General features: G+C 34.8%; 2 protein-coding genes across 5 annotated transcripts in view; both read left to right on the top strand.

Moving 5' to 3' along the window:
• The window catches only part of LOC105203368, a 62434-nt gene that overhangs the window by 19942 nt on the left and 19233 nt on the right, over positions 1-23259 (top strand). The gene's annotated exons all lie outside the window — the stretch shown is intronic.
• Positions 7166-9616, top strand: LOC113005664. The gene is made up of 3 exons (XM_026141491.2): positions 7166-7480; positions 8087-8246; positions 9339-9616. The coding sequence occupies exons 2-3, from the start codon at positions 8171-8173 to the stop codon at positions 9569-9571; spliced, it is 309 nt and encodes a 102-aa protein (XP_025997276.1). The 5' UTR covers positions 7166-7480; positions 8087-8170; the 3' UTR covers positions 9572-9616.

Raw genomic sequence — 23259 nt, 5'->3', positions numbered from 1 at the left:
AAAACCGAAAAATTCTGACTGGACTGCGTGAGCAGCCAGCTTCGTTTGCTGCTCAAAAATGGCGTGCAATTTTATCCACATTTCTCTTGCACTTTCACATGCCACAAGTAACGCCAGCACTTTCGGATCAAGTGTTTTCACCAAAATTTGAGCAGCAGCACGATCCGCTTTATCCCACTTTTGCAGGGCCGCCGAATAGGCCTGTTGTTCGGCCGGATTCGCACCTGCAGCAAGAACCGCCGGTTTTACCAGTTCACCAATGCACACCTCGTAAGCTCCTTCAACGCCTCTTAACAGATTCCGCGACGAGAACTTCCACGTGGTCCAATTGTCCTTTCCCGTTAACTTCTCAACTCCGTGAAAAAACTCCATGTCTATAGCGATCACCAGCAAAAACTTTCAGTCAACGAAAATGACAAAGTTCCACTCACGCCGAAACACGCGTCTCTCGAGAATGAACAGCAACGAAAAAAAAAAATGGCCGACGAAGATCACGCGAACACAAGAAATCAATATCGATCTCCCCTCCTCTACACCAAAAACCACGCTCTGCTACCATGTAAGGTTTTCTGATCTGCATAGAGAGGAAAACTGAACAATGACTACAAGTGAAAAGATTTAATTAAGACAACTGGAAAACTAAACAAAAAGTTAATACAAAGAATCGTCTCGACTCGACACGACACGACGAAGAAGGAGACGCGACGTTACCTAACTCCTTTTACAGTCACACATCATTGCATCATCTCACGACAGAGTGCGCTCCTTGTTCATCTCTCATACCAATCAGACACAAGCATATACAATGAGTGAAATTGAACGGACTTGACATCTTTAATTGTTACTCTCCAATAATAATAAATGTACGCGAATAATAAAAATTAATGCAAATTAGATTACTTAAATGTGCACTTGCAAGTTAAAGATAGCACTTTTAAAACGCACAAAAAGGGATAGAAAGAAGAGAGAGAGAGAGAGAGAGACGGAGGGGGCTTTGAACAAGTTTAAGCACGTTTACTTACGCACACGGCGATCAGCTTATTGTTTCCACGATGCGACAGTTCAATTTAAATTTATCCTTTATCCAGATCTATCCCTTGAAGTTGTTTCATAGTTCACCACATTTACACTATTTACTCTGCATTTGATTGATAAACGCGGAACTACGCGACGAACCGATCGATCGACTTTATTAATTACTATTAATCACTACTGTAAACACTACAATCATTTGATGCGTTAAAATTACTCGAAGAAATACATATTTACGTTACGATCACACAACACGTGTTCACTCGACGATATGAAGCAGTCGATTGAATGTTGTTGGTTATGTCGTTATAAGAGTGTCGAACGATTGGTTAAAGCCGTAAGTCAAAACGCGGTAATTCAAAATGAAAATATTGATTAATACGATTTATATCGATACAATTTATTAGAAAAATGTGGCAAATGCATGTTTATTATTACTTGTTGAAAATTGTAAATGACTTTATCAAGATAATTATTTAGAATATTTATTATAAAAAAAACTTCAAGGATATAATTCTTGAAATCTCCTTGCAGCAACGGATAATCTGCTCTTTTCAGGGCAACCAAATATTTTATTTCGAGGAATATTTTCACAGTTTTCGCAAATATTCAAAAATAAGAAATAAAAAAAAATGCTTAGAAAAAATTGATTTTGATAAAATTATTTCTTGAATATTTAGAATGAATAATAAATATCTTGATAAAGTCACTATCATACAATTTTTAACAAATATTGATAAACATGCATTTGCAACATTTTTCTAATAAATTGTATTGATGTAAATTGTATTAACCAATATTTTTATTTTAAATTGCCGCGTTTTCACTTATGGCTTTAATCAATCGTTTGACACTCTTATAACAACATAACCAATAACATCCAGTCGACTGCTTCATATCGTCGAGTGAACACGTGTTGTGTGATCGTAACGTAAACACGTGTTTCTACGAGTAATTTTAACGCATCGAATGATTGTAGTGATTAGAGTAGTAATTAATAAAGTTGGTCGATCGATTCGTCGCGTAGTTCCGCGTTTATCGATCAAGTGCAGAGTAAATAGTGTAAATGTGGAATAATATGAAACAACTTCGAGGGATAGATATGGATAAAGGACAAATTTAAATTGAACTGTCGCATCGTGGAAACAATAAGCTGATTGCCGTGTGCGTGAGTGAACGTGCTTAAACTTGTTTAAAGCCCCCTTCTCCCCCGTCTCTCTCTCTCTCTCTCTCTCTCTCTCTCTCTCTCCTTTCCTTTTTGTGCGTTTTAAAAGTGCTACTTTTAACTTGCAAGTGCACATTTAAGTAATCTAATTTGCATTAAATTTTATTATTCTTGGGCGTACATTTATTATAATAATGTAAACTTACTTGAAGATTTTACGGTCATCCCGATATTTGACGGCCGGATGACAGATCGAAATTTGACAAGTTAAATGTAGCATAATTAAAGTGACAGAGAGAGAGAGAGAGAAAGAAAGTTTAAATAGAAATGTGCTGTCCATGTACTTTTGTCAGTCATTTGAGCACAGGAGGTACCCCACGGAAACACCCGCGTGTAACAGTGAGTCGCGCCGCCCCTGTCTACCACTTGTACCTGACTCGTCATACGCTAACTAATTCTTATTGTAACTTGAAAACTAAGCTCCGGACAAATTTTTGCAAAAGGAAAAATCGTCTCAGAATTCGATTACGAATATGCCAGCTTCGGGACCAATAGGTTATTTTGAATCACCCTATATACTTAGTAACGTATCAAGTAAGTAACGATGATTTTTCACCAACAAATTGTATATCCATATTTCCTTCCCACGCAGTAAGAAGAACAGAATTATAATCATTTACATTAACTTCATTATCTGTTCGAGGAAGATCATAAAGCCTACTTCTATGCTTTAATTTTTTTCTACCTGCTATCGAACTTACAACGTCTTTGATGATTAACGTTTCCGTAACAAGACGAGGAAAACCAAAACGACATACACGAATAACCTTACGCCCCGCTTTCTTAGAACAAAAACAATAATCGTTATGTTTGTGTAGCTGATACATATTAACTCGTTTATGCAATGTTGGAGAAATATTTTTATCTGGCATTTTACAACTTATATGTTGTAAAATAAATTTGGCAACATCTTCGACAAATGATTCACCAATGATTGGAGCATCTTTTATCCAAATTAACAGATGAAAGTGTTGGATGCCTCTGCCTTAATATTCTCGCCGCCAAAAGTAATGTGTAATTTCTCCAATTGGATGATCTTTGGAACAAATAAAATCAAGCATCGCCCGAAATGCATTATCGAGAAATCTCGATGTTGATACAGGATCTCTAGCAACGAGACTACTGATACAAGACGAATCATTACACCATCCATTTACTGCACAAATATATTTACCTAAATCATTCCACTCCCATTCACAAGGACTCAATGTTACAAACCATGTCGCTGGTCTGTAATGTTGCGTCATATAATTCAAATCACTTCTTGGTCTACACCAGTACTGGTCCGTATTTCTCAGTGGCGAATATTGTGCTCAAGTTAGATTCTAATAATTCTTTGTGGATTGCTTCTAAATATTGCAAAGCCGTATACTGATCTCGCAAATTAGTTACATTGAGTTTATGGTAAATACCACGACTTAATTGACGATTATTTGTGTTATTTAATAAATAAAATATTAGGAGTATAAATAAGTTTCCGCCGTTTCACAAAAAATGGCGCCACTAGTATGTTATGGTTGAAATTGTTTGTTGTAAAACGTTATATCGTAAGGTTGGACATCTGGCAACAACATAACTTTAAAATATTAGCGATTTTGTATTAGCATCATATATCTTTTTTCGTGCTAAAATGTCGAGTTTTGAGCCGAATAAGCATCATTTGCGGGAACTTTCGATTTACTTCTTTAATTTGAAGAAATCTGCAGCCAAGGCTCATCGATTGCTTGTAGAAGCATATGGTGAGGCTGCCTTAAGTGAGAGAAGTTGCCGTGAGTGGTTTCACAAGTTTAAGAACGGTGAATTTGACGTCGAAGACAAAGAACGTAGCGGAAGGCCAAAAGTGTACGAAGACGCGAAATTGGAAACATTATTAGATGAAGATTCGTGCCAAACGCAAGAAGCACTTGCACTTACATTAGGAGTGACTCAACCAGCAATTTCACATCGCTTAAAATCATTGGGAATGATTTAAAAACAAGGAAACTGGGTTCCATATGAACTGAAGCCAAGAAACGTTGAACGCCAATTTTTCACATGTGAAATGCTGCTTGCCAGGCATAAACGAAAGGGTTTTTTGCATCGTATAGTCACTGGTGATGTAAAATGGATCCACTACGATAATCCAAAGAAGAAGAAATTATGGGGACCACCTGGCCATGCTTCAACATCGACAGCCAAGCCGAACATTCATGGAAAAAAGCTCATGTTGTGTATTTGGTGGGATCAGCTTGGTGTTGTGTATTATGAGTTGCTCAAACCGAATGAAATTATTACTGGGGCTCTCTACCAAACACAATTGATGAGATTGAGCCGAATGCTTAAGGAAAAACGTGCCCACTACTACTCCAGACACGACAAAGTTATTCTTCTGCATGATAATGCTCGTCCACATGTTGCGACGTCGGTCAAAACCTACCTGGAAACACTCAATTGGGAAGTTTTACACCACCCGCCGTATTCACCAGACATTGCTCCTTCTGATTACTACCTGTTTTGATCGATGGCGCATGGCCTGTCTGAGCAACACTTTACATCATATGAAGATACAAAAAATTGAGTCGATTTGTGGATAGCTTCAAAAGATGAAGCATTCTTCCGACGCGGTATCCATATGCTGCCAGAAAGATGGGAAAAAGTAATGGCTAGCGATGGACAATACTTCGAATAAAACATTAGGTACCCAGATAACCAAGCTAGATTCAGCACATCGGGCAAATTAATGCATTGCATGTATTGTTGTGAATTTGCCGGCAATTTGCTGGCTACAGAATTTAACGTAAAACTGAGTCAGCAACAAGAGAGCAAAAACACAACATCACTTAATGAAATGTTAAGAGCAAATGTTTATTAATAATAACATATCATGTTGACAGCAAACTGTCGGCTCGTCATGAGCTTGCATTTGTATATGTCTTAATAACAGCAATATGTTAGCAAAATGATGGCACGTATGATATCAAAAGTTTAATACAATAAGTAGAATATTTGATGAATATTGTTAAAGATTCTAGCTTATTATCGACAATTTGGTGACATGACAATATTTGTTTATTTTGACGACAATTTTTCGTCAATAAGCTATCATGCAGTAGTTTTATTATATTGAGATATCCTAAATAAATCTTATATTAAAAAGTTGGTAAAAATCTGTGAAGTGCGTTTTTGGTCGCATTTATCATGATGTATCCTATATTAAAAAGTTTTCTATATTTAAAAGTTGGTAAAAATCTGTAAAGTGCGTTTTTGGTCTCATTTATCGCGGTTGACCGCTTTCCGCGATGCCGATTGGCTGGCTGCCTGGCTGGCGTGGATGAGTCTATTATGGTGTAATAATGGTCGAGTCGATTAAGCTCACGTTTTGACGTACGGTGGGGTAAGGGTAAGGGCGTACTTAGTGTGTGCAATCCAGGAGTTATGGTACTAATGTCTCCGGATCTCATCTAGGAGACAAGTACCATTTAAAAGAATTGAATTAGTGTATGCAACCGGCAAGTCACGGCAAGTCTACTCGATACCAAATCTTTAATTTTGGCCGCGTATCAGTGAGAATCACGCTCACTGGTACGCGGTCATGAAAAAAATAAACGCCTTGCCTATAATCAGTGGTAAATATTATCAAATTATCCAAACTAATACAGATAAGTTGAATTCCACAATAATATACGAGGTGTGTTCAAAAAGTATCGCGAATTTTGAATTTTCGCGGGTTACGTATATTCGAATTTCGATCTTTTTGTGGCGTTATGTTGGTACTCATGTCTCTCACTTATGCCGACAAGCTCGGCCATTTTGAATGTTCACTTAATTGTTGACAGCTGCTTTGCTTGCACGTGTTTTGGATCGTCTTCGATTTTTACCTATTCAAAAAAATGGATCAAAGAACCTGTATCAAATTTTGTGTGAAAAACGAAATTAAGTGCGCGGATGCATTCCGAATGTTGACTGTGGCATACGGAGAAGCTACCTTGGACCGAAGCAACGTTTATCGGTGGTACAAAATGTTCTCAGAAGGCCGAGAAGATGTGAACGACGAAGAGCGTGCCGGACGCCCGAGCACTTCAACAACAGACGAAAAAATTAATGAAGTGGAGAAAATGGTATTGGCCAATCGTCGAATCACCGTTAGAGAAGTTGCTGAGGACCTAAACATATCGATTGGCTCGTGCCATTCGATTTTTATCAATGATTTGGGCATGAGACGGGTCGCCGCGAAATTCGTACCAAAATTGCTCAATTGCGACCAAAAACAGCATCGCATGAACATTGCTAATGAGATGTTGGACTCTGTCCGCGACGACCCAAATTTGCTCCAGAGGGTCATAACTGGTGACGAATCGTGGGTTTATGGTTATGACGTGGAAACCAAAGCTCAATCATCTCAATGGAAGCTGCCGCACGAACCAAAACCGAAAAAAGCGCGCCAAGTTCGGTCGAATGTGAAAGTTTTGCTGACAGTTTTCTTCGATTGCAGGGGCGTGGTGCATCATGAGTTCTTGCCACAGGGTAGAACGGTCAATAAGGAATATTACCTGCAAGTTATGCGCAATTTGCGCGAAGCAATCCGCCAGAAACGCCCGGATTTGTGGAAGAACAAAAATTGGCTTTTGCACCACGATAACGCCCCTGCTCACACATCGTTGCTTGTGCGCGACTTTTTGGCCAAAAACAACACACTAATGATGCCGCAGCCACCGTATTCCCCAGATCTGGCCCCCTGTGACTTTTTCTTGTTCCCTAAACTGAAGCGGCCCATGAAAGGACGACGTTACGCTACGCTTGACGAGATAAAGACGGCATCGAAGGAGGAGCTGAACAAGATAAAAAAAAATGATTTTTTGAAGTGCTTCGAAGATTGGAAAAACCGTTGGCACAAGTGTATAATATCTCATGGGGATTACTTTGAAGGGGACAAAATAGATATTCATGAATAAATAAATAATTTTTGAAAAAACACAAAATTCGCGATACTTTTTGAACACACCTCGTATGTACGCAAAGTGCAAAAACTTTTTTTAAAAAATAATACAGGTCGGCAATTACAATTGGTTGGACGTGATCGTGTAATAGTACAATATTTTATTTTTAGACTTATCAACACGAAATTGGATAAATTGTTAAGAAAAAGAAAAAATGTAATGCCTGTAAAACCTACGTCGTTCCCTTTGTCATCCGGAAGAAGTGAAAGCATTTGAAGATGTAAGCGATGAAGCATATGAAGCTGCAGTGAGTATTAATAAGATACATAAGAAATGAAAAATAGGAAACGAAAATAGATTTATGGTGCTACAATCTCATTCCTATAACGTGAATTAAAAATTGCGCTACTGTTCTCATAAAATACGATTAGAAAGAAAAGTATTTAATTGTAACATGTTTAAAACATAATAAATTGCGTACAAAATTTTTTACCATCTTTGAGGTGGGTAAATTGTAGTCATGTAAATCAGAATCGGTATTAAATTTTATTTCAATTTAATTATATTTTATTTTCGAGAACTGTGTTTGAAACTGAATGTAACGGCACGCAGTTCAATATGAATTGAAACATGTAAAATATTATTTCAGCGTCAAGATTTTGCTACGATTGTTTCAACCCATCTTTATTTAAATTATACATTATTTTTTGTTATACTATAGAAAAAGTATTCAGTTCTAACTCTCTGTTATTAAAAATATAATAAATTGCATATTATTTATAAGCGACTTCAGATACATTGATATTAATTAGAAAGGCATCTTTTAATCCATTCTCGTTTGCTAGAATAAAGCCAATATGAATAAATAAAAAAATGCAGTAACATTTATATTTTTCTTTTGTGTCGAATTCAGGTTGATTATTTTATATTTCTCGGCGGAAGAAATGTACACGAAGCAGTTATCTTTTGCCTAAAAGAATCAATATCAGATCTGACAATGTGCCACTACTCGACATGGGGAGAGCGTGGGAATCGCTCCTTGTACGATACCAAAATCATTAAAGCCATTTACGGTGAGTTAATGTTTATTAAATATTTTTAAAAGTTTCTCGCAAACTCGCCAAGAGTTCCCTGTGCTGTGTAGGTATACTATTGCAAAAAAATTAAATAGCTTTTTTTTTTTTGAAATCATATAATTAGCCATAACAGATTTGCTGTTTTATATGTTGTAATTTTGAATTCAAATTCGGAATTAGCAATCTTGAAAACCCGAGAATACAAATTTCTGACTTCGTTGACGAAAGCTTTCCACGTAAATGGTTCATAAAAATTGTTATACATAATCCAGACAGCGTGTCTCAGCTGTCTAAAATCGCTTAAATCTGTGATTGCTTATAATATTGGTAACTCGCCATATACTTCTCCTCAACGATTTCAAAATCAAACAACACGCAAACAACAATGTATATGTCGCAGGCAAATAGCAATTTTAGGCAAATAGCATTTACCAGGTTAGGTTAGGTTAGAATAAATTACATAATTTTTGTGTTTTTAAAGCAGGCATTTTGTGTTTTTAATTCTCTACTTTAAATACACAACATGCCTGCTTGAAAAACACAAAAATTGTATAATTATTGGGTTTTTAAAGCAGGCATTTTGTGTTTTAATTCTAAGCTATTTGACCAGGCAAATGCTATTTGCCTAGTCAGATACTATTTTCCTAAAATTGCTATTTGCCTACGACATATATACATATTGCCAGCAGTTTAACAGCAAAACACAGCAGTATTAAAATTACCTTGTCTTATCGGCAATATGGCAGCATTGTATGAACTCTGTAGTTATTATGATATAACGATAACAGTACGAATTTTATTGATTTAAAAATTGCCAATAAATCATCGGTAAATTGCTACTAAAAATTGAAATATTGCAAAGACAATTTATCAACAAATGTGAACTCAGTTGCTGCAATTCTACTAGTATATGCATCTGATGCAAGCAATAATATGCCAACAACAATACAAACATGTTGCTATCTAGGAAAATATTATCAATTTCCAATTAGAATAGACATTGTAAAAATCGTAATAAATTTGATAATTATTTAGAGCTTTTTCTACATAAGAAATTGTTTATTGAAATATGTTTGCTTTTTATTTCAGATGCCGTTGCTACAAATTTGCAACCACCTCCTAATCGCGACGAATTCTTCAGAGAAGTTTCTGAAGGTGTTCGTTTTGATAAACAACGTATTCGGAATGAAAATATTGGAAGGGCGGCTATTCGGGTTGGTATACGTAAACGAAATCGCAGAGCAGCCGACAACAATTTATACGGCGATCAACACGAATGCGAAGAAAATGAAAATGAACAAACGGATGCTAGTGAAAATTAAACTGGTATTATTCTTAAGAAGAAAATAAAATCAAAACTATTAAAATGTTAAAAAAATGTTTTTGTTTATTTGAAAAGTTTATTTTCTGTTTGTATGTGTATTTTCTGAGTATTTTCTGTTTATTACGTAAAATTAAAATAAATAGTGATTTAATATTACATTTCCTTTAAATATATAATCGATGTTATTAGTGTTTTTATCTAAATTTGGAATCCATCCTTATAAAAAAGTACCATAATTTCCCACAATTATAGTCCTGTATTACAATTATGGTTCAAACTCCCGTACTAAAACATCGATATTTGATATTAACTAAACTTTTTGTAATAACTTTTATATGTACAATGTTGTATAAAATGATTTGTGAAACATTCTTAGCTAACACAAGACCCAAAAAGTTGACCCAGTTATAATAAATAGTCAATTTTTTTCATAATTTTTTTTACAATTTAATGATAATTTACATCTATAAATTGAGTATATATTATTGGGTTAACTTTTTTATCTTGTGTTAACTGAGAATGTTTCAAAAATCATTTTATACAGCGTTGTACATATAAAAGTTATTACAAAAACTTTAGTTAATACAAATATCGATGTTAATACAAAAATCAGATTATACGGAATGCGTACTTTATATTATTAGCATATTTGATTAATCATGCCATCATTTTGTTGATCATTTTGTTGATTACAGCATCAAAATGCTGTAAAAATATGTTAACACAATGACATAAAAAATAACGTTAAAATGCTATAATTGCAAAGTAATCAAATTGCCGACAAGAAAACTTCACCTGTAGATATCATGTATGATGATGACTTGTTGACATTTTGATATCAAACACCTCGATTGAATGTGGTACACGCATGATAACAATTTGCTGCAAGTTTGCTGAATTTAAATGAAGACTTTAATGATGTTAGAACAATAGACAGTTTGTGGAAACACCTTGGTTCTAGTTTGATGAAATTGAATGCAGAATAAGTGACAACAAAATGTCATCTGATTATGGTCATTTGGCTATCAGGGTACCGTTCTTTCACAATAAATGTCCAATTTTTGATAAAAAACGGCGGAAACTTATTTATACTCCTAATATAACTTTCTAACAAAATACTATGTCTTTTTAAACTAAACCGTTTTTTAAAAAACTATTTTTAAGCTAGCCATATTACCACTACTTTTATCTTCCACCGATTATGCAATGCGTCACATTTTTATAAATCGCGTCCTAAGTACTAAACATTTTATTACTTTAAACGTAGAATCAATTAAACACGACGAATATAATCGTTCAACTTTCAATACAAAGTATTGATTGTAATCAAAGTTATTCAATAAAATAAAAATGGGGGCCATATTACTCTCTTCTCCTCTACATGTCGTAACAGAGCGATAATAAAGTAACTTTGAAGACACGGTTGTTTTCTTATTAACTTACAAAGAACGGTGACACTATATGTTGAGCAATTTTCAAACAAAATGAGAACAATTCTTCGCGAAAGTTATATATATAACGTCGTCTACTATTTAATCTATGTGTTTACTTTACTTTTATGATAAAGTTAGTACTTGGGAATATGTGATTATTTAATACGATAAGTGCCATGCCGATTTTACGTGCCGTTTTGTTGACGCCACAGTTAGCCGTCAAGCGTCCCCTTTTCGGGCCGTCGATAGGCAAGGCAGACAAAGGTCTGCCGCCGGTCCTACCAGCGAGACCTGAACGGAAAGTCTAGCGCCAGTACCTAAGGACCGCGTGGCAATTAACGTGTTAATAAAAATAAAATGTTATGGTTACATAAAATAATAATTAAATTAATAACGGAAAATTTTTATATACTGTATCAGAGATTTGGCCAAAAATAACACATGTATTCTATATATCTCAGAATTTTTTCAAATTGGTCTAAACCTCCGTCTGTTTGTAATCTAGGCAAAATCAAAAAACGTAAACTTTTCGAGAAAAATATTCAATCCACCAATGAGGACCAATCCCAGTAAACATTTCGCAGCAGTAATGTCTTTAAGACATCTAAAAGACATCTTAAAGACATCTCAGAAAAGATGTCTTGAAAAAGACATCTTCAAGACATCTAAAAGATGTCTTAAACAAAACGTCTTGAAGACTTCTTTAAATAATGTCTAAAAGATATCTTCAAGACATCTCGTAAAAGACATCTTTCATATATCTCTAAAAGATGTCTTAAAGATATCTTTAAAAGATCTCGTAAAAGACATCTTCCACTTGCACGCGCATGGTAACGGCCAATCAGACTTAGACACACTTTACCTCGTCGCAACATTCCGCAGTAGCTTCGCCCCGCATCGTAATGCTCTCTGTCCCTATATTTCTATGTCCATGGCGAGAACTATAACCTAACGTTGGTCCGTGGCCGTCATTGACGTCGTTGTTGACTCTGGTTAAATCTGCTGTGAAATCCGTTGGTCCGTTTGGGGCAACAAACGTATGTGGACGCGTTTATTGTTTATCCGTTACGAGTACCAAAAATTAACTAAGTGAACTGTGCTAATATAATCAAGTTTAAGAGCAACTTAATTATATTAACCTTATCAAAGATTAGTAAATTGGTTTATCATGAAATGTAATAATGCTTAAGCTCATTACAAAATGTCAATATTAATAAAAATAAGGCCAATATATTAACGAGTCTAATTTCTGATTGAGGAACATATACAGAATTCCGTTGCATTGGATTTTGTTGCTGTGCTTTTATTTGTATTCCTATTACTGTTGTTTGACATTGGGCAAAGGTCGAACTTCAAACGAAACAAATATGTGGTTTTGGTGTAATATTCTAAAGCTTCTTTTATATCTTTTCCGTTTTATATGCATGATACGCAGAAGTTTTTTTTTAAGAATTTTTTTCGGAAATTTCAAGCGGTCACCCATCCAAGTCGCGACTCCGGTAAACGTTGCTTGACCTCCATGATCGCTGCGAACTGATCTCTACCGATGATCCGTGAATACTTTGCGTTAATACATGTATATCGCTGATAGATCAGATAAATATATGTTATTAAAAAAGTAAAACACATATAATTAAAACATATTAGTTATATAAACATATATAAAAATATAGTTTTTTTACTGATTTTTACAAATAAGCATCTGAACTTTTCTGTTATTTTCATTTATATAAGAATACAATTAGAAAAAAAAACAAAAAGTACAATAATTAAATTAATATAAAAAAATTCTTATTGTTTTATTTTAAATCATTATTCTAAATAATTCTGTAAAATAAATTAAAATTTAAACTTTTTTAAAAAAATTTTAAAATAAATAATAATTGAAATATAAATAGTTTAAATGTTGAATACACATTAAATACATAATAAATAAATATTAAATAAACATTTGAAAAATTGAAAGAATTCCTTTAAACAAATATTTTATAAAAAATATACTAAAAAATATTTAATAAGAATATTTAATACATTATTAAAAATTAAAACAAAATTTTTTGAAAATTTATTTCTCAAATGTATAATACAATATAATTATTGACTCAAAGGCCGATATTTATAGTCGACTCTTATTTCAAAACTGTCTTAACACAATATATTATTGCTGCTATAGAGTAGATAATAAATTTAAACTTTTCAGTGATGTAACAACGTTAATGCAGGTTAGGAAAATATATCAAAGTTAAAAATGTCGCATATGCTACGTTGCTGTGGTGTTTTTGAATGTGTAAAAATTAATGTTTCAAAGAAAACATTGAAGAAACGTAGCGAAATGAATGTTTCACAAACATTATACATGTAATGTTGAGGTAATGTTTTTAAAGTTGCAAAAAAACGGTTTATATAAAACGTTACTGTTACGTCACAAAACGTTTATTTTGTAATGTTCAAAAAGATAACATTTAAAGTAAAAATGCAATGTTTACGACACGTTCCACGAACTAACCTAAGTCAAACGTTTAATTTACTTTTAAATGTTACAGGATTTGTTAATTATCTGTACATATAAAACGTTACAAATTCACTAAATTAGGATCAAAACGTAACGTTTCCTGAAGGTTTCATGTTTAGCGGGATGTGATTCAGTGTACACGACTTAAAGCAATAAATCGATAAAACGGTGTCACTGATTTATCGATTTGTTACGCAAGACGATCAAAAATGACTTTACAACCTTGAGCTCTTGTGAATGCAGTTTTCAGAGCTCTTATTATCCGCACCGGATTATTATCATCTAACAAACAAACACGATGTTTATTAATGATTGCATACATTTTACCATAAAAAATAATCTTGAATAAAGTATTGAACGAAAACAGAAAGAGAACAAAAATAAGATAAATTTGCTCCGTCTTTCAACGTAAGTACGTATATAAAAAATGCATAAAAAACGCAGCCGCATTGAAGCCGCACGTTTGCACGGTGTGTTATTGCGAGCGTTATTATTGTGCAGTGACATTTGTCAACAACTTTCAGAAGCACAGGCGCAAATTTGAATATTATCAAGTAAGTATTTTTAATTCAAAGTAACTTTAAAAATTACTGAAAACGATTATAGCGTTCTGATTATAGCGTTCGTAATTCTATCAATATAATTAATACTCTATTGTGGCCAAAATCCGCCACCAACATACGCGCGCGCGCGAGCACGCAGGCAAGCCGCAGGCGCCAGCGTGGGCGTGAGCGCCGGGGCTAGTTCAGGCGCCGCTGATAGGCGGCCGCTTTCTCGAGAGTCAAATGCATCCACCGAGCGCATATAATACGCGACCGCAACCCGTCAAGCACGCATCCTCCGATCGAGGCTGAGCTCCCTTTGGGCCCTTCGATCTCGAGAATCGTCACTTGAGGTGCGCTCCGTTAAGGGTCCTCTCTCTTGGTGTACCCAGAGGTGCGCTCCTTTACGGGCTCTCTCTCTTGGTGTAACACGAGGTGCGCTCCCTTCAGGGCCCTCAGTTTTTTGGTCGAAGAGCTTCGTGGCACGCCAAACTGCCTCGTCGACGTCTTCGACGGTACCATCCCGGTCCTTACCCGCATCCGGACTGTCCGGGCTGCATTTGTCCCGACGGTGGTCAGGGTACTTCCATAACCGACCAAGGAGTAGCGTTCCTTCCCTGGAAGCTAGTGGGAGTAGAGCTACCACGTCAAGACGATCCTCGACGCCGGTGCACCGTGACGAGGAATCAAGGGACACAAACGTCTCTACCCGCTTCGACTACGTCCAGCGGTATCCAGACGTCCCCTACGCCTGCCACGAGCACTCCGCCGAGGCCCAGTCGATCCAATAGGCTTCTTAGCTTTTACCCTTTACTTGGCTTCTTTAACTGCGCGTAACAAAAATCACTCCATCGAAATGGGTAAATTAATAAGAATTTTAAGATAATGAAACTATAAAATAGAATATATTGCTAATGAAAGTCATAAATTTATAACAAGATATTTTAGTTTGGCGCACGAAAAATTTTGCATTTTTTGGAAGTTTTTGAAAAATAAACTATTGTACACATATATTTCTCCGTGCTTTTACATACATTGTTTGTACTTATTGAGTAAATACCTAAAATTTTAATATAATCAATATTTATTAGTTTTTGCGTTACAAATATTTAAAAATAAATACATTTTTCAACTTGACTGATAAGATTTCTCAGAAACTACTAAAGTTATCGGGGGCGACTTTTGTATTTATGTAAAATATTGTAAAACACATATTGCTCATTTGCTAGAATAACGATATAATTTTAAAAAATATTTTTTAAGTTGTGCAAGAAATAACGAATCTTTAGAATTCTTACTACAGGTAGAATTATGTAAATGAGCTTATAAAATTAGAGCTTATAAAAAAGATACATGTAAAAAGAAAATTTTGTATTAAAAGTGTCATAAGTCAAAAATGGTTGTTTTTAATGGTTTATTTTTATCATGGATGAGAATTTAGTACAGTAAATAAAGAAATAATAATACTTTTATTCTACTATAACTAAATACTCCAAAAACGTATAAAGAAATAATATTTTCATGATTTTAATAATTTAATATTTTTATGATTTATAGTTTATTTTTTGATGGAAACCTTGTCTTTTTAGTTATGACATTGCTCTAATTCAAATGAACAATATTTGTTTGCTGCCCAAAAGGTTATTACAATTCTATAAATTCACTTTTTTTTATATAAGTTAAATTTAATCAATTAAAAAAGCAATATTTATTCTTTATAACCATGTTATTTTAATAATTTGCAATATTTTTTATTAATTTTAATTCGGGCAATAAACAAATATATATTATATACGCAAAAATTAAACGTACTTGAGTAGTTTTTGAAAAATTGTGTCAGTCAATTTGAAAAATGTGTTTGTTTTTGTGTAATACAAAAACTAATAAACATTTAGCGATATTAAAATTTTAAAATTTTTTATAAGTTTAGTATTAATTTATTTGAATAAAGAGAATTAATCCTAAAGTGCTTTTTATAATTAACACTATGCTGGATGAGAATTCTGTGGCTAATCACGAATACAAATCACGTGTATTCATTTAAAGAGATATATTTTTGAGAGTAATTTTATACAGATAATATAAACAGTCATAAACGTGAATATCTTCAGAAGGAGAGCGGGGCAACTGAGTAACATTCTGCGTTGTCAAGTGGGGAAAAAATAAAAACGTAATTCATAGTTCTTCCTCCTGTCACACATCCTTCAGTCATCTATAGCAATCTATCTGTATCCCTAGGAACAAAAAAAAACTAAAGACATAGAACATAAATGATAAAAACAATATCCCACAATCCGACCCCTTGATTTTATCAATCCATTGTATTTATGATCTTCTTTATATGTTTTGACAGAGTCGGAGCTCCTAGCGGCTTTGTCAAACAATCTGCTGTCATATTCTCGCTGGATACGTGCTTGACTATAATATTTTCCTTTCTAACAGCCTCTTGGATGTAGTAGCATCTTCGGTTCATCAATTTTGATTTAGTTTTAAAACTCCCTCCGTATGCCAATCTAACAGCGTTCAAATTGTCACAATTTAATTCTTTTTTTACTTCTTCTGTATATCCCATCTCATATAGTAATCTGGAGGTCCATATTATTTCCTTTAATCCCTCCAGCATAGCTTTTAGGTCGCTTTCCGTCGATGACAATGCAACAATTGATTGTTTCTTACTTCTCCAATGTATCAAGTTTCCGTTCCTGTATAATAGCAATCCAGTAAAAGATTTTGCGTCTTCTGTTCTGTCCCACGATGCATCAGATTCACATCTTATCTTTGTTGTTGAGTTCTCCCTTTTAAATTCCAAGCAGTAATTAATAGTACCTTTCAGGTATCGAAGAATTCTCTTTAATGCTGCCATGTGCATTACTCTTGGTTTGTTGTTGAATTGTGATAAACAGCTCAACGCAAATGATATATCTGGTCTAGTATGAACACTCAAGTACATTAGTTTTCCCATCAGCTCCTGATACGCTTGAACATCAGCTTTCTCACTTCCTTCACAATCTTCCATTTTCGTGTTTATGTCTATTGATGTCTTCACAACATTACACTCTTTCATTCCATAGAATTCAAGTAATTTTTCAATGTATTTCTTTTGATGTACAGATACTTTTCCTTCTTCTTGATCTACTTGCATTCCTAGTACAACTTTTGCTTCTCCAAGGTCTTTAATGTCTATATATTTTCTAATCTTGTCAATATAGCTCTTCTCAAAAATATTATCACTTGACACTGTCGACATATCGTCTACATGTATTCCACAGTAAAAGAATTTATTTCTCTCTCTGGCACAAAATAAACAAGGGTCTTCCTTAGATTGGCTTAATCCACATTTAATTAGAGCATTGGTGAGAAATTCATTCCAGCATCTACCAGCTTGTTTGAGCCCATATATACTCCTTTTTAATCTGCACACTTGTTTCTTATTTACTTGTAGTCCATCTGGTAACTCCATAAGTATTTCCTCTTCTAATCTTTCATGTAGAAATGCTGTCTTCAGGTCGTAGATTTTCATCTTCCTTTTTTTGTGCACTTATACTAAATAACAGTCTTGTGGTCTCAATTCTTACTACTGGAGCAAATGTTTCACCATAATCTACTCCTGGTCGTTGCCCACATCCTTGTGCAACTAATTGTGCTTTATATCGACATTGTCCTGTATTTGGATCTTCTTTTATATTAAACACCCACTTGCATTTAATAACTCTTTTATTCTTCGGTCGTGGTATAATGTCCCATACTCCATGTTTCTTCATTGATGTCAATTCATCGTTAATAGCTTCTCTCCAATATTTCCAATCTATTGACTTTTCTGCTTCTTGAACGTTTCTTGGAATATCTTTATCTATAATTATCATTACAGATTGCTGTTCTTTAATTCTTGTAGATCTTCTGACATTTTCCTGTTCTTTTCTTCTTTCCTCTTCTTCTCGTCTTAAATTTTTTCGCATTTCCATCATAGCTTTCGTTGTTCCTTTTGGTCTTCCTTTGATCTTCATTGTTGTTGGCTGCATTTGGATTTCCACACTTTCATTTTCTCCTATGCGTTCTTCAGTTTTCTCATTTGTACAATCTTCATTTTCCTCTTCTATTTCATCTCTATCATTAAGTTCTCCCATATCTGCATCTTCATATTCATTGCTTTCTGATTCTACTCTTGCTTCTCCTTCATTTTCTTGAATTTCTTCTTGATTTTCTCCCATATTACTATTATCTTCTGATTCCAGTCCTACAATAGTCAATTTATTATCTATTATATGTTCTTCTTCTTTCTCTCTTTTAAATAATTCAGATCTATTTTTACTTTCATCGAATTTAACATCACAGTCTGTTTTTATTCTCCCTGTTTCAGGAATGTAAACTCTATAAGTATTATTTGCTGCATATCCTACAAATATTCCTTTAATAATCTTTGAATCAAATTTTCTTCTTCCCTGTTCTTTATTCATAATATATGTCATGCAGCCGAATCTTCTCATATATTTGACATTTGGCTTTCTTCCATTCCACATCTTATATGGAGTCTTTCCATGCACAGTCGATTTGCTCCTGTTCTTGATATGTACCGCCGCACATGTTGCTTCAGTCCAAAAATTCATTGGCATCTTCGAATCCGCCATCATTGTTATGGTCATTTCTATTACGGATTTGTTTGCTCTTTCCACCACTCCATTACATTGAGGGGTCCTAGCAGGACTAAATTCATGTTTTATTCCCTTCTCATTCAACCATTCTTCCAACTTTTTTCCTGTAAATTCTCCTCCATTATCCGATCTGATTGCTTTCAATCTTAATCCAGACTGGTTCTTCTTCAGAAGGATTAATCTTTTTAATTTTTTACTGCTTCTAATTTTTTCGGATCTGGCTTAACTCCATCCTTACTAATCACGTGTCCAAGGTATGTTACTTCTGTTTTCAAAAATTTGCATTTATCAGGCTGTAATTTAAGATTAGCCTCGCGCAATCGATCTATTAATAAATTGAATTTTCTTTCGTGTTCTTTTAATGAGAGGTAGCGTAGATGACAATATCATCCATGTAAACATAAAGTTCCTTTCCTTGTAATCCTGTTAGTACTAAATCCATTAACCGTTGAAATGTAGCTGGAGCGTCTTTTAATCCGAATGGCATCCGATCAAATTCATAATGCCCAAAAGGCGATGTAAAAGCTGTTTTATGGCTGTCAGCAGGATCCATTTTTATCTGATGGAATCCTGAAAATAAATCGCATATAGTAAAATAGAGAGAACCTCCTAGTTGATCTATGATATCAACTATATTAGGTAGTGGATACGCATCACCAATGGTTTTTTCGTTTAAAGCATGAAAATCTAGTACCATTCTCCATCGTTTATTTCCTTTTGAATCTTCCTTCTTAGGTACGATCCATATAGGCGTATTATATGGTGATTGAGAAGGTTTTACAATGCCTCTTTCTAATAATTCTTCAACTTGTCTGTTTATTTCCTCTTTGTGTAATTGCGGAAATCTATATTGTCTCGTATTAATTGGTCGATCATCGGTCGTTGGTATTTGATGTTGCAATACCTGTGTTGCTGTTAATTTTCCTCCGGGAATATGAAATTGATCTTGATTATTGGTTATAAGATTTATTACATTATTTTTTTCTCGCGTATTCAAATGTTCTAACCGCAATAATTCTGTAATTTTTTCGAGCCTATTTTCTTTTGGCTCTTCAGATATTTTTAAGCATTTATACGATATATCATCGTGCGTCCTTTGTTTCTCTTTTTCCCTTTTAAAATTTTCGATTATCTCTTGAGATTGAGCTTGAATTGTCGCAGTTACTTCTGAAGACGGTTTATTTTTCTTGGGATTATAAAGATTATTAGTATTGGAATTATAATATTCAACTCTTTGTGCGAGTTCTTCAATAGTTACATGAGAGGGAGTGTTTTGTATACAATTAATTTTATAAAAGGCTCCAATTCTTGGAAATCTTATTTTTTCTAGAGGGGTTAAAGGGCCTTCCCTCGCTCTTATTATAAATGATTGTGCCGCGTCGCATAACGAGGCTTGCTTACTTGCCTCCTCACGATCGTCAGGCATGTAATTTATTAGAGGAACTGGATTATCATTTTCAACAATTTCACAAATGGAAGGAGAGGTTTGAAAATTACCTTCTCCAGGGATTTCTGGATCACTGGACAATCCAAGAGAGGTTTGGTAACTTTCCCCTTCATGGATTTTTGGATCTCTGGATAATTCAGGAGAGATTTGGAAACTTCTCTCTCCAAGAACTTTGGATCACTGGACAATTCAAGAGAGGTTTGGTAACTTCCCTCTTCATAGATTTTTGGATCTCTGGATAATTCAGGAGAGATTTGAAAACTTTTCTCTCCAAGGATTTTTGGATCACTGGACAATCCAAGAGAGGTTTGGTAACTTCACTCTTCATGGATTTTTGGATCTCTGGATAATTCAGGAGGAATCGGAAAACTTCTCTCTCCAAGGATTTTTGGATCACTGGGCAATCTAAGAGAGGTTTGGTAACTTCCCCCTTCAAGGATTTTTGGACCTCTGGGCAATTCAGAAGAGATTATGAAGTTATTTCTTCCAAGGTTCTGGATATCCGGAATTTCAAAACTCGGACTAAAAGTTTTATTCAATTCTTTATTTCTACTTAGAATTTTATTTTCATTTTTAATTTCATTTTCAATTCTATTTTCCTTATTAATTTTCTCGTTCCTCTCTTTAAATTCATTATCGTATTCATTTATAATCCCATTATTTGAAATCGTATGTTTGCAATTTTTATTATTTTCATTCTCGTCTTCATTATTAATGATCTCAGGGTCATGATCGTTGAACATTTCATCAAGAGATTTAAGGTGTAAGGTTGATACTTGGACTTCTACCTCTTCATCCAACGTACTTATGATTTTAAAATAGGCCTTTCCAGAGATATTTTCTACTATTGTTTCCTTTGAATAGATCCCGTGAGCTATTTTTAGCTTGGGTACAAATCCAATTTTAATTTCAGGATTTTCTATCCTGATGTAAAACAATGATTCTGATCGAGGTGCTGCTAGAATAGTCTCCGGCAAAAAGAAAGGCACATTAATTCCTGATATATTTAGATATCCCTTAGCATAATCAATTTTTGAGAATGTTTGCTCGAAAAAATCATTACCTTATATTCCCGATTGAGAAATTGAAAATTCACTTGGCACGATATGGAAAATCACTTCCTTTTTGAAGAGAGTTATCGTGATTTCTGCTAACGTATATACTGGATATTTATTTATGCCATTCAATTTTAATATATTATTGTAATTGACAGTTTTGCCAGCGGGTACAACATTTTCTTTAATTATATTTGGTCCAGAGCCTGTATCTAACATGAGCTTTATATAAAGAGTTGATTCATCAAGTTTTACCTGAATAGTGGGCACGCGACTTTGTTTGTCCAGATTTACGGTTACGGGTCGGGCCTCTAACGAGTTTTTGTCTACTGAGTTTTTTGTGACGTAGATGGGTGTGAAGTCCGCTCGGACCCCTGTTGCACAGCCGACTTTGAGGGGCCATTAAAGTTTCCCTGATTACCTGCTTTTCTGCGATTATTACTCGCAATGCGTAACTCGCAATTTTCGAGAAGATGCCCCGTTTCCTTACAATAACGACAGGTTAATGAATCGTTGCCAATCGCGTTTTTCTTTAAATTAGATCGACAATTTTTTGCAATGTGGCCAAAATTGTTGCAGATTTGGCAAACTATTTTTGATGAATTTTTATTTTGTTTTTTCCAACAATTGTTTGCTGTGTGACCCGTTTTTTCATACCACTGACAAACTACTGAGGGCCTATTTTGATTATTAAATGTGTTAGCTCGACAAGATTTCGCATTATGACCGGTTTTTGAACACAATTGACAATTTTCCTGTATTACTTTAACGGATTGGCGAGCTTGAGGGTCGCGCAATCTACATTTATCGGCACCATGCCCGCGTTTTTTACAAATTTGACAAATTAAAATTTCGGTGCCTAAATCTAAATTGCTTGATGCTTGCTGAAACGAATGTGTTAATTTTCTACACTTGGAAGCCGAATGTCCTATTTTATAACAAATTTGACAGGTCTCTGGTGATTGAAAGATATTTTTTACTTGACTTGTCGTACCGCCTTGTCGTAAATCAGTTATCGAGCGTAACTCTCTCTCTATACGTAACGCGTCGGCTACGGTTTCTTGAACGTTCAAATTTCTCGCTATTCTTTGCTCGATTTCTGGTTTTAAGCCTCTAATAAAACATCTGCTCATATCCTTTTCCAAAGAAGTTTTTACGTTTTGATCTAAGGAATTATTTCCCCAAGTTTTATATGCTTCTAATATTTGTTTTCCTAACATCTTTACTCGATTTGCGTATGTAACTACGTTTTCCTCATTTTTCTGATAAATGCTACCTAGCTCCCCTTGTAGTTGATATACCGTTTTGGATAGACCATAAACTTGTTTTAAAAATGCTGTTAATCCGGCAACACTGTCGAAATTTTGATCTTGAATTGTGCGGCGCGCTTCGCCCACAATTCTGGTTCTGATTCTTCGAGCAAACTGAGGTTCGGCTTCACTAGGAAGCATGGATTTTGCTTCCTCGCACCCTTCGATAAAATAAGATAAAGGGATATTTTGGCCGTCAAAGAAAGGGACGGCTTCAACCGCGTATTTTAGAGTAGCAAAAATATTTTGATTAGACATGGTTTCACTTATATTATGCTTATTTTCGAATATCGTATCGCCGTCGGAACCGTCTCCGGAATCGCTAGAGCCAGACGAGGGCGGTTTTATGCCTGAAGTTCCGGGTACTTCCCCCGGAAATTCAATTTTCTTAGGACGGCGTAGAAGGGATCCAGCAGGAGTGGATGTATATACTGCGGTTGTTTGTTTGAATTTGCCTTGGTTTTCTAATGCGTCGTTATATAATTTATCAATTTGCTCTTTATCGGAACCCAATCTCGTATCTGGCATACCTCCTTTCAAAAAGATCACACTTTATAACCCCGGACGAGCCCCCAAAATTTTATGGTTCTGTTACATCCAGCCTTAAAGAAAGGAAGGCAGGGAAGAATGCAACAAAAACTCTTTTATTCTCGTGACCGCACTAGTGGGACGTGCGGCACGAGCCGAACGCACTTTTGAAGATTCCGAAATTATGCGTCAACGTGTAATGACACGCTT

This window comes from Solenopsis invicta, chromosome 11, assembly GCF_016802725.1.
Source record: "Solenopsis invicta isolate M01_SB chromosome 11, UNIL_Sinv_3.0, whole genome shotgun sequence".
NCBI classification, from domain to species: Eukaryota; Metazoa; Arthropoda; class Insecta; order Hymenoptera; family Formicidae; genus Solenopsis; species Solenopsis invicta.
Note: the sequence above shows the minus strand (reverse complement) of the source record. Positions and strands in the feature narration are given on the sequence as shown.